General features: G+C 60.1%; 1 protein-coding gene across 14 annotated transcripts in view; it reads right to left on the bottom strand.

Moving 5' to 3' along the window:
- Positions 1 to 3,069: 3,069 nt before the first annotated feature.
- Positions 3,070 to 16,997, bottom strand: part of BANP (BTG3 associated nuclear protein) — a 74,370-nt gene continuing 60,442 nt past the window's right edge. For all 14 annotated transcript variants that reach the window (XM_084958391.1, XM_084958384.1, NM_001244650.1 and 11 more), the window contains 3 exon segments: positions 15,947 to 15,985; positions 6,256 to 6,399; positions 3,070 to 3,676 (listed from right to left, as the gene is read on the bottom strand). In XM_084958391.1, the coding sequence (XP_084814517.1) occupies positions 3,605 to 3,676; positions 6,256 to 6,399; positions 15,947 to 15,985 (255 nt within the window). In that variant the 3' untranslated portion in view covers positions 3,070 to 3,604.

Below are 16,997 nucleotides of genomic sequence, written 5' to 3' on the forward strand. Positions count from 1 at the left end.
CCGTAAACACACGGGCCGCTACGACAAACGAGAGCCCAGAAACAAACCCGCACACACACAGTCAACTTGTATTTAACAGGGGAACCAAGGCGTTCCCGTCGTGGCACAGCAGAAATGAATCTGACTAGGAACCGTGAGGTTGCAGGTTCGATCCCTGGCCTCGCAGTGGGTTAAGGATCCTGCGTTGCTGTGGCTGTGGTACAGGCCGGCAGCTGCAGCTCCGATTAGACCCCTAGCCTGAGAGCCTCCATATGCTGCGGGTGCAGCCCTAAAAAGACAAAAGACAAAAAAAATTAAAAATAAAACATAAAAAAAAAATTTAAAAAGGACACAGGAGTTCCTGTCATGGCTCAGTGGTTAGCAAACCCAACTAGCACCCATGAGGATGCAGGTTCAATCCCTGGCCTCGCTCAGTGGGTTGAGGATCTGGTGCTGCCGTGAGCTGTGGTGTAGGTTGCAGATGCAGCTCAGATCCTGCATTGCTGTGGCTGTGGGCTACAGCTCTGATTGGACTCCTAGCCTAGGAACCTCCATATGCCGCAGGTGTGGCCCTAAAAAAACAAAAAGACAAAAAAATAAACAAATGGGACTATATCTAACTTTTTAAAAAAGCTTCTGCACAGCAAAAGAAATAACCAACAAAGTAAAAATATTTGCAAACCATCCATCTTATAAGGAGCTAATAAATATAAAGGCATTCCTGTAACAGCAAAAAGCAACCCCCCCCCAAAAAAAACAAAGAGATAACCCAACAGGAAAATGGGCAAAGAACGGGACTAGGCACTTGTACCAAGAAGATACCCAGATGGCCAGCAGGCCTCCCGAACCGTTGACGGGAATGTAAATTGGTGCAGGCGCTTGGAGAACCGTGGAGGTTCCTTGAAAAATTAAAAATAGAGCCACCATATGATCCAGTAATTCCACTTCTGGGGATATATATTTAGTGAGCAGTTTTTCTCTAAGCACAGCTTTCGAGGTATTCCGCAAGTTTCCGTAGGTCAATTTGTTCCATTTCACTGCTGAGCCAGAATCTCTCTCCACGTGGATCTCTTATTTGACCTTCTTTAAGGCCTGGTGTGCGGCCAGCTTTGAACAAGTTCCAAAGGGCAGGTGGGAAAGACCCAAGGCGGCTGTGTGACCTCGAGACACAGCAGTCCACACATCCATAGGTCAAGGCCACGAATCACGCCATGTGGACACACCGCACTGGTTTTCTAGATGCCGTGTCGCCTAAACATGTGTCTTAGGCAGCGACTTCGACATCTTAAAATGGGACAGTATCTCGACCCTTTCTCTCCAGGGCAAGAAAAGGGGGCTTTAAAATTATCTAGCCCCTTTCTGGCACATGCCAACCTTCAGAGCAAGTGTCCCAATACTTCACTGATTTGCAAATTTCAGTGTGAGGCAGTTTTACGGGAGCAGCAGATACGCCTGCGGGCTTGTCGCCGTATCTGCCGCCTTTCCTTCCCGTCCTGGGACCCCCTCTCGGGTCCCCACTCCTGCTCTGGAAGAACAGATCTGACAATTTCCTTTACAGGAGACCGCTGTCTGGAAATAACACCTTCATTTGTGTGTCCACAAGATCTTTTAAAGGTTTCCTGAGTCTCTATGTATTGATTTCTTTATCTCAAACCTTAAGATACAATCTATCCACCAAAAAAAAAAACCCCAAAAACCCAAAAAACAAGGCCCTTTTCTACGTGCAATTCAGTACCTCTTGGTGAAGTACAGAGTTGTGCCAACATCATCACTGATTCCAGAACATTCATAGTCTGGAGAAGGAACCCACCTGCCTCACGAGTCACTCGCCATTCCCCTCCCCCGCTTCCTGTCTCTGGATCTGCCCGTTCTGACGTTTGGGTGAAGGGGACCATGTAACATGCAGCGCCCCCCGTGCCCGGCTTCTCTCCCTGGCACGTGTTTGAGGTCCGTCCACCCGCAGCCCGGGTGGGCACTCCACTCCAGCCTGGATGAGAACTGCTGTCACGCGCCTGGGCCCCGCTCTGCGGACCCGCCACCTGCCCGTGGACGGACTCCGACGGTCGTGAGCGCTCGTGCGCGCACGTGTGGACACGTGGCGGTTCGAGGCTCCGGGTGTGCGCCGCGGGCTGTCCCACCGAGGACCCGACGCTGGCGCGGGGCCCTCTCAGCACCCTGGTGGCCGCGCCTGACAACCAGGGGCAGCGAGACGCCGGCTCCGGCGCCCTCCCCGCTGCTTGGGATCCTCCGTCTGCGATGTTCCGGGTGCCCGGGCACGTCTTCCTTTGACTTCCACCCGGGCGCTGTTTGGCTTCCCGAATCCTGTCCGTGTCATCTGCTCTCTCTTTCCCTCCCGAGATCCCAGACGTGGGCCCACGAGGCCGTCTCGGTCCAGCGCCGGGGCTGGTCCTTCGTCCCGTCTCCATCCGCTGGGAGCGGCCTTCCTCCGCCCCCTCCTCACGTGAGGTCCGTTCCTGCAGGCTGGACGGGGCACACCTGGCGCACCACACCCAGCCCACCCTTACCCCTCGGGGTGCCCTGGCGTCAAGTGCCCAGCCCAAGGCCCCATGGGGAGGTGGGGGCTGACAGGGAGGGCGCCTGGGACGGTGCCAGCGGCCAAATCCTGAGTCAGCGACACAGCTGTGGAGGGAATGCTGCAAACCCACAAAACGGTGCCCTGACTGCAAAACCGTGGGGGCCGGACCCTGCTGGTCACGGGCGCTGCAGCCCGCCTCGGGGCTTCTGTTTCAGTATATTTTCTCGCCTTTCCCCCCTATTTTTAGACAATAGGGCACCTCCTCTGGACACGACTCTGTTCTCACCTCGAAGGCCCCCAGAGCCGGTACTTTCTGGGCCTGGAAGAGGCGGTGCTGCTTGACAGCGCGGTTCACAGCCCAGTTCTGAAGGCTCACGCTGCCCGGGGGGTGCTCCGTCCTGCAGCCCCCAACCCTTGGACCCCAGCACACACCCCACCGCGGTCCCAAAGGACCTGCCCGAGCAGAGCAGGGCCGCCACAGGCCAGGGTGGCCTCGGAGCAGCCGCAGGAGTGAAGGCGGCACCTCCCAGGAGGAAAGGACGTGGCAGCCGCCGTGGTCATAAATACACTTTATTTCATTAGAAATGCACCACTGCAGTGCCGCGCGCCCCCTAGAAAAGTAGGTAAGCAACGTTCCCATCAAAATCGTTAGTCATCTTCTGCAAAGACCTAGTCTCGTTACCGGAACAGAGCACACAGCAAAAGGCTTCTGCTACTCCATTTTTTTTCAGTTTTCTTTTTTGTTATAAACACCATAGCAAATTAAAAAAGCTGTCTGAACAGAGAAAAATATCGTGGTTCTTGATTTCCCGCGTGTACTTAATGTGACCGCGCCTGTTCCCGCCCCTTCTCTGGACGCGGTGGTGCCCTCAAAAGAAATGGGGTCTCCGGCGGGGGCGGGGCGCCCGGCACGGTGATGTCTGGGGCGCGCTCCCGGCGGACGAGGCGCTCGGATGCACGTCGGCAGAACGTGTGCGGTCTCACCTCCCTGCCAAGCCGGGGACGGGGCGCGTGGGAACGGTGGGGTCGGCGGGAGCCGACGCTGGGCGACGGCTCCGCCCGGGTCCGGTGGGTGGGCGGCCGTGCGCCTCACTGGATCTGGATGGCTCCGTGCTCCAGCTGCATCTCGGGCTGCAGGGCGGGCTGCAGGGCATCGGCCGTCTGCAGGAGAGAGAGGGGCTTTCTGTCCAGGGACCCACCCATGCCCAGGCCCCTCACTGGTTTTCAGGCCGGCCCAGCGTAAACGCACACCCCAGCCGGGGGCGGCTGCGGCCCAAGGCCAGCCCGCCCTGGGAGGGACGCTCCCAGCAGCTCTGCCGGTCCCAGCCGCGGTCCCGCCCTGCGAGGCCCTCTGTGTGCCCGGACCCCCACCCCCACGCCTGCGCCCTGGCTCCCCCAGCCCTGCTTCTCACTGGGAAGAGCCTCCAAGGGGTCGGCCTAGTCACAGCTCTATGATAATTTAAATGAAAACCAGAATTTTGGAGTAAGTCACCAAACGTCCTTTTCAGCCACCAAGAACGGGCCCCCAGATGGAGATCATTTGGGGCTGTTTTCAGACTCCCCTAAGCTGTGGTCCAAAGCAACCGCACAGAGATCAGACTCTCAGAGGAGCCCCCCCCCCGCCCCCCGCAGGGAGTCAGCTGGAGCAGCCCGTGACCGTGACCACGAAGCAGGAGGGGAGCCTTGCAGGCGGGGGCAGAAGTCCCGGGGGCGGTGTTTCCTTAGCAGGGCTTCCCACGTCAGGTGAAGTCCAGGCCTCCTCTGTGCCCCCCACTTCCCCCCGCCTTGACGACCCAGGGGACCTGCCAGCTCCCCGCCTTCCTTCCGGGGGTAAGGGGGCACTTCTCAGAAGCCCCCTCCTCCATGGTTCACCGGGCTCATGGGCAGACTCTCCAGTGAGACCCGGCCTTCTCCAGGCACCGGGGTAGCTGGTCCCCCTCCCGCGTGGGGTCGGGGAGGGGGTTTCACGCGGACAAAGAGACCGTCAGGAAACCCTCCCTCCCTGCAGGGAAACGCCCCGGCTCCACGCCTCAGGCTCCGGCTGCCGTGTGTCCTCACGGTCCCTGAGACCTGCCAGAGACAAGCTCTGGCAGCGAGCCCGGGAGCCGCGAGTCAGGAGGCCATGGCTCTGGTGGACGCTGCTGACGTCTGCACGACGGCCACAACCCAGTCCAGGAGGAGCCGGCCGCGGACACGCACCCAGATCTAAGGCCCAGGCCCCGGCCCGGGTCCCGAGTACGTGGGGCACAGGGATGGGCCCACCCAGAGCAGCCCAGCTCAGGACGAGGCCCGCGGTCCTTCTTCAGGACGGCTGGCCCGCAGCTCTGAGGGCTCTCGGGTGGCCTCACACCCTCTCGGTCAGTCCCCAGAGCATCTCAAGCCTCTGTGGTCACCGCTGCAAGAGATCAGAAGTGTCCTGCCGTGGCCACCGCTCTTATGAACAGTGGAGGGTCTGGGGGCACGGGGACGCTTCTCCAGAACATGCGCCCCAAGCTTTGGGCCAAGTGGGACTTGGTGCAAACTGGGAGCTTAAGGACACAAGTGCTCCCGGACGGCGGCCACCCGGTCACCAGGACTGCTTGGGCTCCCCGCTGCCCTGCTGAGCCCCTTCCTCAGGAGGCCCCCAAGGGTGCGAGACACAGGACACGAGCAGAGCGCTCGGCAGAGGCCTGATGGGCTGGTGGGAGGGACACCCGGAGATCTGGGGCTTCAACTCCAAGCATCGAAGGCTCCTTGGTACCTTAGGGAAAAGGGGGCAGGCCAGGGAGGAGGCAGAGGTGCCAGAGGCGGGGAGCCAACCAGAGGAGTCCCCTCCCCCAGTTCTCATCTCCATCTCTGTAGGGTCAGCAAGTGCAGTCTCTGGGCTGTTCTCAGGACCAGCCCTGCGGTTATTCTCAGAAAACCAGGACGACACCCTGCCTTTAGGACCGGCTGTTCCAACACAACCAACCAGACAGGCCCCACCCCACTGTCCCCTCAGGGGCTCTGGCTCTCCCAGACACAGGGGAGGCCACGGTGGCCGCCTGGTCAAGCTCACTCACTGGCCGCTCCGCCAAGGCCTCACACATCTGAAGCAGCAGCCTCCCTCCCGCTGCTTGTGAGCAAATGAAGCTCCTGCCCAGGGGCTGAGGGACAAAAACCGTGGCCCAGCACAGCCTGGCGAGGGGCTTCCATGGCACTGCCGTCATCAGACGAGTGAACTAGGGGTGCCAGGCCTCAGCTGGAGAGCCGGACAGGGCCGTGGGCTAGGAGGGCAGTGGGAAGCAGGAAGCCAGCCGGGTGGCACCCTCAGGCCCAGGGTGAGGGCAGCTCCCCTGCAGCCGTGTGCCCGTCTGACCTGCAGGAAGCTCCACCACAACCAAGGGAAAGGGCGAGACTGCAGGCAGGGCCTGCAAAGCCCTGGGCTGTCACTTGCCTAGAGGAACAGCATGTCTCAGGGACATGGGGATTTGATTTTATCTCTAAACTTACAGGTCGGTCAACGTTTGCACAAGACAGAATATCAGAGCTGGTTTCATCCTGGAATCTGTGCTGGGAACTCACTTCTGACCGTGACTCCCCGGGCGCTCGCGAAACGAAGACTCCCACACGCGCCCCCGTGTCCACACCATGTGCCTCTCAGGGCCGGTTGACCTTCCTCAGGGATGAGGTCAGAGATGGACACACCCAAGTGTGTCCACACCTGCAGGAGCCCCGGCCCTGTCCTTGCCCAGGGCGTCCACGTCGCGGGGAGGACCCACCTGAGCCGCGGCCGTGTGGTCGGTCACTGGCGCCAGCTGGACGTACTGCACCTGGATGTCACCGCCCTGCAGCGGCGAGCCATCCACTCCCGTGGCCGCGGGGTCCGAAGAAGCCACAGCTATCAGCTGGGCCCCCTGCAACACCTGGAGGCACAAAGAACAGCACCGTTGGCATGGGCACAGCCCCTGACCATGACCGCGACTCCAGGGAGGCCATCTGGCGAGGGTGTGGCATGAGCCGCGTGCCCATGCACGGTAGGACCGAGCTGCTCAGCTATCCAGCGAGTCACTCCCTCAGACACCCGCACGCTGGACAGAAGAGGAGTTTGAGCTTCAGAGAAAAAGATAACCAACCACCTTGAGTCCCGGGAGGGACCTGGATGCAGGGATGGGGCAGGTGGTGCAGGACGTGAAGACCCTGCCGGAGTCGGGGAGTCGGCTCTTTGGTGAGCCACAGGGCACGCAAGGGGCGGCCCCTGGCCGAGGGGGCACCGAGGGAGTGTGCACACAAAGCAGGCGTGCGGGTGAGGCCAAGACGCCAGGCGCCAGGCTCCGGAGGAAGGGGAGGGGGGCTCCGGGTGAGGAGGGATGCGTGAGCTGCAGGGTGAGGCCGGGATCCGGGGAGGAGCTACCGACCTCCGAGGAGGCAAACCATGGATCTCGGACCCTGTCCTGTACACCAGGGACCCCCCCAGGACAGGGGCTAGGTGACCGTCACTCACGAGCACCCACACCCAGCAGTGGGGCAGGCGGGCTGGCGCCCCGGTGCCCCAGGGCGCGGGTGGGACTCTGCACCATGCGGGGAGCTGCCTGAGCTGCGGGGCTTTTCACTTTGGTGTGAGGGTCTGCACCGCGTCCCGGCCCCACCTTCGCAACACCCGAGCCGGGTGTGAGAGAGGCCACAGAAACACAGGACGTGGCCTGAATCCCACCCGACCCTGGTGTGAGATGCAGACCAACAGGCTGCCCAGCAGCTCTGTAAATGGGTTGTGCAGGACTGTCAGCAGGTATGTGTGTTGGCAGGTGTGTGTGTGTCAGCAGGTATGTGTGTTGGCAGGTGTGTGTGTGTCAGCAGGTATGTGTGCAGGTGCATGGGCAGGGGTGTGTGTGTAGGTGTGTCAGCAGCTGTGCAGGTACGTGGGCAGGTGCAGGTGTGTGAGTGGGTGGTGCTGAGGGCACTCGTGCACTGGTCCCAGTGTGAAGGTCACACGGACTCGTGCCCCCCTCCCAAGGGTCACCAGTGGCATTAGGGGCAAAGCTGGGGAGCACCCCGGGCCACAGGCCCGCTCACAGGGCTTCGTGAACCAGGGCATCGCGGCCCCACAACAGCTAGAAGAGACCAGAGAGGGGACGGGAGGCGAGTGGGTGCAGGGGGCCAGGGGGACACGGGCTCTGAGCCAGCGCGTCCGCAGGGCCCGGACGCAGCTACAAACGCTGGAACCACAGCGCCATCCCAGTCCTGTACCTGATAAAAGACCCCTTAATTTGTGAACTTAGAGTCAAATCAAAACCCGTCTTCTCACGGAGCGTCTGCAATCACGGAACCGCCTTCCACGCCTGCACGCTGAGGTTGGCAACGAGTGCCACCCGACGGATGGAGGGCGGTCGGTGGGCCCGACGAGCGCTCTCGCTCCTCGCAGCGCCGCCCGCAGGGCATTTCTCGGGCGCTCACGGCCGAGCCAGGCCCAGGAATTACCGCCAGAGACCCCGGAGCCTAAGCGTGCGCAGCGAACGGAGGGAGGACAGGCGCGACCAGCCGGCGGCTGAAGCTAAAGGGCGGCGGGGGCGGTCCCGAGGGGCACGCGCTCAAAACGCCGCGTCCCTTGAAGGTTTCCACGTGGCTGTGGTCTGGACGAGCGAGGCAGGCGTGAGGAGGAGAGACACAGCCCGGGGGTGGGACGAGCTGGGGTTCAGGTGCACGGGGGTCTTGGGTGGAAGGAAAGCCACCTGGCCCTCCGCCGTGACCCTCGCCCGCCAGACTCGGCCGGGAGAACTGCCCACGGCCCCTGGAAGTGAAGCGCTGAGCAGGGGTGGGGGTGTCTGGCCTTCTCGAGGGCAGCCTGGGAGACAAGCCTGTCCCCGGGAAAATGAGCTGGGACCCCAGCAGGAAGGAAAGGCCCACTTGTCAGGGACACTCATGACACACAGGACACCACGGCCCTCCCAGCTGGTCCACGACGCTCTGCTTGGCAAAGCCCGGCGGTGCCCGGCGACGACACAGCCTCCAGGGCCACCGCCACAGCAGGGCCGCCGTCCTCCCCTGCCCCATCAGTTCAATTGCGGCACGAAGCACTCAGCGCCAAGTTCCAGACGTGAACAAGTCCCACGTTTTGAACCACAGGCTGTTTGAGCACCCGCCGACCCCTCACACCGTCCCCTCTAATGGGAGGTGCCCTGGCACAGGGCGTGGGCCCCAGAGACCCTCCCTCAGCTCACAAGGGTAGCGATGCTGGATTTGAAGCTTCTCTTACTCCCTCAACTTAGATTCATCCCAGGGGTGACGTGGAGGAAAGACACAGCCCGGGGGTGGGACGAGCCAGGGTTCAGGTCCACGGGGGCCTTGGGGCCTCCCCCCTCCCCCCTCCCCCCGACAGATACAGAGGGTCGACCGCCGTGCCCTCCTGCAGCCTCACCATGGGCCTCCCCTCGCTCGGCCCTGCAGCTGCACACAGGTGGGAGGATCACAGGGGGCCCATCCTGAGTGACTGGCGGGCATCCTGATGGGATGCACAGGCTGGACACAGGCCCAGGCAGAGCCCTGCTCAGTGGACGGGGAGAGCAGCCCCCATGAGGTGGCCTCAGCAGGGGCCCCGGTGCCAGCCTGGCTGCCCCACCCACTCCTGACTCCAGCTTAAGACATATCTTCTCAAAGCCGGTGACGGCTGTGATGAGAGAACGGGGGTGAGGGCCCAGAAGGCCGGCTCTGTGAAGCCCCCACCCCGCCAGGCCTGCTGCTCTCGGCCAAAGCGCCCCGGAGCTGGGACCCCCCGTCAGCGGTGGGCCCACACGATTCCCAGCAAAGCACACCCCAAAGGGCCTCAGGTGTGCAGCCCAGGCGCCCGTGGGGGAGCAGGGTTGGAGGGGACACCGGGCCTAAGAGCCCCCGCCTTCTGATAACCCCAGCGCCCAGCAGGAGGCACGTTCCTTGAGGGTAAAGCAAGCACCAGTGAAGGCGAAGTGCAGCCCAGCTCAGCCACATAAAGGAGCTCGGGTCACTGCGACGTGGGCCCCACGCGCTCAGCTGGGTCGAGAGCGTGTGCAGGCCTGGATCCCAAGCTGGTGGTGGGCAAAGCCCATTAATGTGGAATCTTGGACGCAGAGCTGCCCACCTACGGCACCTGCATGGCCGTGGTGCCCTGGAAGGCCAGTCCATGCCAAGCCGGCCGAGCCTGTCTCAGCCCCAGAAGCAACGGGTCAGCCCGCGGCCGCAATCGCCTGCAGGACAGCGAGCGCCTGGCTCACCTGGACCAGCTCCCGCCTCTGCCAACATCCCTCCTGCTCACTTATGTCCCAGCCTTGTCCGGACAGAAATATCTCCCCGGAACCCACTGAGCTACCAGGACAGGAGCCAGAAGCAGCACCTCCAGGCTCCCAGCTGGGGCTGCCCGCAGCTGGACTCGGCGTGGGCGCCCACAGGGCAGTGCTCGCTGGAGACGCCGGTGCGGCTCGGCCACCTTCCCGGCCTCGCTGGCAGGCTCCCCTCCGGGGTGTTTGTGAAGCAGAGTCAGCTATTTTCAAACCAACGGGTGTGAATTTGAACCAGCCTCTGAAGGGAATCCTGGACCAAAACACAGAGTTTGGGGGTGTCCACACCTGCTTCTCCTCTAAATTGTGCCGATTCTGGAACTCTGCTTAATACCCAACGGAGATGATGGGCAACGGGTACCAAACCTAAAATGCACGCAAGGAGCCCAGGGACGTCTCAGTAATATTTAGAAACGAAATTCGGAATCCAACCGAGAATCCACCCAGACGCGCACGCAGGAAGAAAACCAACCAACCAGAAATCCCTCACGTGCTCGCAAGACAGGCTTCCAACACAGCTTAGTGAGCACGTGGCCAGGAACAGGACAAGGCCTCCTGCAGAAACCAAGGTCCCAGACCCACGCCTGCGTTTCTGCTTGCACCCAGCTCAAAGGTTAGTGACAGCAACGCGAGCCACTCGACCGGGACTTTCCAAGCCTGGACGCTGTTTTAAGCAGCCGCCCCGGACACAAAGCTGGGGAGTTGAGATGCTCCAAACCACCAACCGGCCAGGAGACCCAGAAACACGAAATCCCTTCCAGCCATTTGTACAGCAAATGCCAGAAAAAGACTAATCACTCTATGCCTCTAAACCCAAGGACGGACCCCAGTCTGCTTCCCTGGGTCCAGTTTGAGCTCCTGCCTGCGAGTGAACGGTCAGACTTGGGCGTGACGGGCGAGGAGGCCCCGGCGAGGCTCCCCCGACGCTCCTTGGGCTCAGGGCCGCAGCCAATGATACTTGGTTTCAGGAAGCTTCCTCCGGCCCGGCTGGTGCTTTCAGAGCTGACGGGCGAGTTTCAGTTCAGGGCGGCAGGAAGGCGCCTGGGGAGCAGGTTCAGACCCTGTGCAGAGCAGCGCCGTGGGCCCGGTGGCAATAAAAAAGCAGCTTCTGCCGTGTGCTCGCTCTGTGCCTTGTTCTGGCATCAGAGTGTGAACCTCAAACCCAACTTGGGGAGAAAGCAGAACAAAGCTGAGAATCCACAGTGAAGCAAACCGGACGCTGGCCCTCAGCCTGCCATCCCAGGGAGTGCGGCGGCCCTGGGACCCAAGTTTAACCAGGCGTCTCAGACCTTCCGGTCGGCTGGGGTGGAGCAGGGGACACGCGTCAGGCCCAGGCCCCCGGCCTCTGCGGGGGGAAGTGCTGGGCAGAGAGCAGGTGACACGGAGCAGAAGAACAGGGCAGGTGAGCACGCCGTGTGTGAGGCCTGTCCCATCACCATGGTGACGGGCAGCACCAGCCCGCACCCCCACGGCCGCAACACCCCAGATGCCAGCCACAGATGCGGACGCTGCCACGGAGGACGTCTCCCACGAGGAGGCCTCGCGCCTGCAGCCTCGCCACACTCTGGGTGGCAGCAGCTCAGGTTCACCATGTCTCCGTAGGACGTGGGTGTGAGGCTGGTCACCAACGACCCACCAATGACACGGTGGGGCTGCTGGGGACCCAAGTGAGTCCCTGAGATGCCGCCACACCCCAACCTCCCGCGCCTGGAGACGTGACCTTATCTGGAAACAGGGTGTGGGGTGCAGTCGAGGTGGGGCCAACGTGTTCAATGCCAGGGTCCCCACAGAAGAGGCAGACCTGGACACGGCCAGGAGCACACCTGTGACACAGGCACCGGCAGGAGGATGCGGCCAGGAGCCACGGACTGCCAGGAGCACCGGGGACCGGAGGGGCAGGGAGGACCACCCAAGCCTTCAGGGACGGTGCAGCCCTGTGCCCACGATGCCAGCAGCGTGAGAACACATGTCTGTGCTGGTCGGCCCAAGTGGGCAAAGCCAGGGCCTGGCCGAAGAGGAGAGCAACGCTCCAATGGGTGTTTTCTGCGCCCCGTTTCTCTGATGACAAAGAAGCCAGAGTTTCTAGGCGTAGCCTCACCAGAGGGCTCACCTCCTGCCCGCCCCTCGACGCCAGAAATCCAGAACGGGCCTGGTTCAGGGAGCCCCTGGTTCTCTCCCACAGAGAGCAGCTACCCTGACAGTGTCTACAATAGAATCCTGAGCTGCTCTGCCGGCCAGCACCAGGCGGGACCCCGCTGGCCCATTCGCCTGGCAGTTCCTCTCCCGACCCCCCCCCCATGGCATGGCAGGTCCGCCCTCGAAAAACACAGAGACAGAAAAGCCCAGAGAAGTCGCCAAACCCTCCTTGTGCAGAAGAAATCCTACCACTTGGGTCTCAGAAAAACCCCCGGAAAATACAGAGCTCCCGTCGTGGCGCAGTGCTTAATGAATCTGACTCGGAACCATGAGGTTGCGGGTTCAATCCCTGGCCTCGCTCAGTGGGTTGAGGATCCAGCATTGCCGTGAGCTGTGGTGCAGGTCGCCGGCTACAGCTCCGATTAAACCCCTAACCGGGGAACCTCCATGTGCCTCGGGTGCGGCCCTAGAAGACAAAAAGACAAAACAAACAAACAAACAAACAAACCCCTGGGAATTGGTCAGAAGTCACAATTCTTCAGCTTAATGAGCCCTAAATTTTAGACAAGTACTCCCCTATATGTTTCTAGGTAACTACTCAAGATTAAAAGCACCAGTGAAGTATATTTTTAAATGACTTGAAAAAGATATTTTTAAATGACTTACAAATCAACATGCATTGAAATACCTCCAATTACCTTGCATATCTTATAATTAACTGACGCTACTTTGAAATCACAGCTGCTGCATTCATTCAGCACGTAGTGGCAACTGATACCACGCTGGGTACTCAGAACAGAGGGAACAAACCCGGGCTCTAACAGTGTTAAAACTACTCCACCTTTGAAACACACATTTGAAAACGATGAAACGGATCCACGCGGGACCCTCAAATTTTAAGGCCCGTCACCCCTCCCTCGAGTACCTGGAGTCAAAGCCCTTGAGGTGGGCCTGGCCACGGGGCTCAGGGCCACGGGCAGTGCGTCCAGAGACGCAGAAGGGCCTTCGGGGTCTTCCTGAGAAGCTCCTCAGCCTCAGCCGCTACGCGCCCTCGCAGACGTCATCATTCCAACCACCCCGGGTCCCGGAAAGGGGCCTCTCAGTGACCACCTGGCCCGGCTTCTGAACAAGGCCACTCTCCTCCCCAGCCCAGATCTGGTCCAGCCTCTGGCCTCGTCTGACCTTCAACAGGCGTGTTCATCACGACTCCAGGACAAATGACAGGCCTGGATTAACACACCACTGTCACTCACTGGCTGTCACCTGCCACGCCTGAAACCGCCTTGCTCACTGCCACAGTCCCAGGGGCTGTGAGCCAGGCGTCCTGGCGCCAGGCGCTGGCCCCAGCTGGCCTGCTTGCTCCATCTATCGAGCCGCCTCTGGGGACCACTAGGTGCCTGAGGAACGGAGCCGGTGGCAGCAGATCCCAAGGCCCAGGTCCCACCCAGGCTGGCCGAGCCAGCAGGGGACAGGGGTCAGCCAAAGGGTCACGCTCAGCTTCCCTGAGACCCGCACGTGGTTTGCGACTTTTCTAGAGTAGTTTTCAGAACCAGTCGACACCAAACTCTCGCCACGCCTGACCCTGTATGGTTTCAACAACACGCTCCCACCGCTTCTGGGCAAGAAGGCTTTTCCATCAGGATTCGCTCCCTGAGCCACCTCGGCGCTGCGCCAGCTGGGCTCTGGCCAGCAGAGCAGGCAGCTATTTTCCTCAAGGAAATGTCCTCCTTAGAAGTGAAGGGACACAGTGGATGCTGTCTCCAAGGCTGAGCCCGTGCTCCCCGCGTGACAGGCAGTAGAAGGGGCCGGAAGCCCCGCCTGGCAGCGCCCGCTGAGCTGCTGCAGGTAAAGGCACTTGGCACGGCCACCCCCAAAGTCCTGCCCGTAGAGGAGGATACACCCCGCCCGGCTGATGGTTTTCCCAGCTGGGTTTATGAGGCCTCATTTTATGGAAAAAATTTTGAAAGCTACTAAAATTTACATTTAAGTAAAGTATAAGGTGGGACACAAATGCCAAAAGAGTCAACAGAGGCTCGAAAGCCTTCAGAATGTCAAGGCTAGGTTTTTTAATTAAGACTTTTTGGGGGGCCACACCCACAGCCTATGGAAGTTCCCGGGCCAGAGATGGAATCCAAGCCACAGCTGCAGCAATGCTAATTCTTAACCCACTGCACTAAAGTGGGAACTCCTGCCAAAGCTGTTTGGTTGATGCGGGTGCAGTTCCGTCACAGGGGACGAGAGGAGAGGGCCGTGGGTGCGCTGCCGTGTGGCCGGACCCTGTCTGAACCACGTGAGCCGGGTGCGTGTGTGTGCGCACGTGTGCGCGTGTCACACATGCTATTCTGGAGACGGGCTCTATGAGGACACACACCTCCCTCGGCTTTACACGTGTCCTGACACTGTCCGGCCTGTGACAGACACAGTCTGCGCTCACAGTTCACACACATCTGAGACGACATGAGCCGCAGCTGTAAGAAAATACAAATCTACCAATACGCGTGCCCGGTTGGAACAGCACTAAACCATCTCGTAAACCACAAGGTAGGCAGCAGGACGAGGCCCAAAGCGCCCACGTGGCTGAAAACCTCCCCAGTACAGAGAGAGAGCCAACCGAGGTTCCCGCGTTCCAGCAGACCCAGCCCACACATGGGTGGGCTCCTCTCCCACACTTCAGAGCTCTAGTCACCCCCCCCCCCCGCAACACGGCGTCACGGGCTGGGCAGAGGGGGCACGGCCACTTCAGTCTCCACAGAGAGGGGCAGAGGGCTGACCACAGCACAGCTCGCCATGACCCCTCGGAGCTGATGACCGCTCAGGGTGATGCCCGTGGAGGTGACGGTGGGGGCTCAAGGCGCGGCCCCACTCTCCACTGGCCGCCTGCACGGGGCGGGCCCCTGGAACGTCCAGGGGGACCCTGAGGTCAGCCAGCAGCAGCTGCCACGCACCCAACACCAGGCTGCTTCTGAGGTGTTAAATGCTTAGGTCTGTGCTTTGTTTTCTTAAGCACCCCCCAAAACGAGATGAAGAGAACACAAAACTTCTCAGAAATTGCATAAGTCTAGATTTTTAAAACGCTCAGCTTATTAAATTCAGGAAAGGACTTTCCAAGGCTGTTCTAACAGGTCAGTAGTCACTTAACAACGTACGCCAATCATAACCTCGGCACGACTTTCGCCATCAGCCAAGCTGCCTCCCCAAGGCCCACGGTCAAGACAGCGAGACTCTCGATGTGGGTTTTGGGCCACATGGGTGGGCCCTGTAAACACCGCGCATTTCTTCGGCTTTTGGTTCTTTCCCGAGGCAGCCACATCTATGTATTAATGCTGCTCTAGGACTCCGATTCAAACCTCATGCCTCTGCTAAGAGGAAACCTTCACCTAAGAACCTCCAGTCTAAAGTGAGCATCCACGCGGCCCCTGCGGGGTGTGACGGACGGTGCGGGGACACGTCGCACGTCGGGCAGGCCTGAGGTGGACGGCAGGCCCTGGCGAGGGCACAGCAGCACGCAGTTTCCAGAGGGGAGCGTGCGCTTGGCTTTGAGAGTAACACGGATTATCAACTGGAGAGCAGGTCCGCTCCGTGCTCACGGCTGACGTGTTTCCACAAGAGGAAGCCCCTCCAGCCTCCCCTCCGTAATCACCCAAGGCCATCGGTGTCTCTTTAACAGAAACTCTTCCGAGGACACGAGAACGTAAACCCTCGAGACCACCAGCAACCCCGCTCCGTCTCAGAAAGCAAACCCCACCCTAAGGGGCCTCCGTCGGCACGTCACCTGCTGGAGGATTCACTTCCGGTGCGCTCCGCCCGGCTTTCGTGTCTCTCTCGCCCCAGGAAGAAAGGCGGCGGCTGGCACCTGACAGTCGCGCACGCGAGCAGAACCTGCCCCTTCAGACGGCTCAGCGCAGAGCCCGGAGCCCGCTGTCCACGCCGCGTCCCCGGGCCGGGGTTTCCGCGGCTGCTGCGCCTCCCCACCGCCCCGCCTGGGCCCCGCCACGGCGAGCAGGTCTGGGCGGCGCAGGAGAGCCCTTACCTGTCCGTCTTGTCCCACGTGGTGGATCTGTAGATTGCCCTGCAGCACGGAGGAGAGAAGGAGCCGTCAGGACAAGACCAAGGCGCAGTGTGACCGCGGCAGGCGCATCCCCATGCCCTCGCGAGGACCACCGGAGCACACGCGCGCTGCAAACACGGGACCGCTTGTGGCCAAAACCCAAAAGACTTTAGCTGGGCTCACAGCTATTTTTTTTTTTTCTTGTAAAACAACAAAAATACCCCAAACCAAATCAATTAAAAAAAACCCCAAACACGGTGCCCATCCCCCTACCCTGACCCCAAATGAAAATGTCATTTTTTCCCCAACGTTCTACATTGAAGCCACTGTAGACTCAGAAGAAGAATCAAAAGCTATGTAGTAAGGTCCTGTGTCCCTCGGCCCCGCTGCCCGCCTCCCACACTGATACAATCCAGGGCGTCGTCACAAGCAGGTCGACGGGACACAACGCACTTGGGCAGAGCGCAAGCCTACTGGGGTCTCCCAGCTGGAAAGTCATTTTCATCCGTTTAAGAACAATAAGAGCAGTTTCCAGTCTGGCAGGCGCTGCTAAATGTCTCTTTACAGATATCTGCGTTCTGATAAAATAACTACCTAACTCTTAAATGAAAAAGGCAGAGTCTTACTGCGACAAGAAGACTAATTGCATATTGTGACTTACTACAGAGTAATCATTATACCATCAGCAATGTCTCCTAATTCAGTGCGTTCAACTCCTAGCGGAAGCAAAGAACACTGAATTACACAGATGAGGGATTCGGTTATGGAAACTGAGAAAAGGGTGAAGCTGGTAATAAAAATTGAAATTCAGGAAGTACTGAAACGATGTTTTTTAGCAGAAACAGTATGCAAGCGGACGTGCGCTGCTTTCTCCTCTGCCTACCGCATTAACTGTCCTTCCTTTCGAGTGGCCCCCAGGAAGCATGACATGCCGGTTGGGACACTTCCCTGCCCCCAAGGGAGAGTGTAACTTGGAGGCCCCACCCCCCACTTCTGCTGCTGCTCTGTGTGAGCTCACGTGTGCACATGCGTG

The sequence above is a fragment of the Sus scrofa genome, chromosome 6, assembly GCF_054392235.1.
Source record: "Sus scrofa isolate SSC_HxYL_T2T_F1_AM1 chromosome 6, Sscrofa_HxYL_maternal_Yorkshire_Landrace_v2.0, whole genome shotgun sequence".
NCBI lineage: Eukaryota > Metazoa > Chordata > Mammalia > Artiodactyla > Suidae > Sus > Sus scrofa.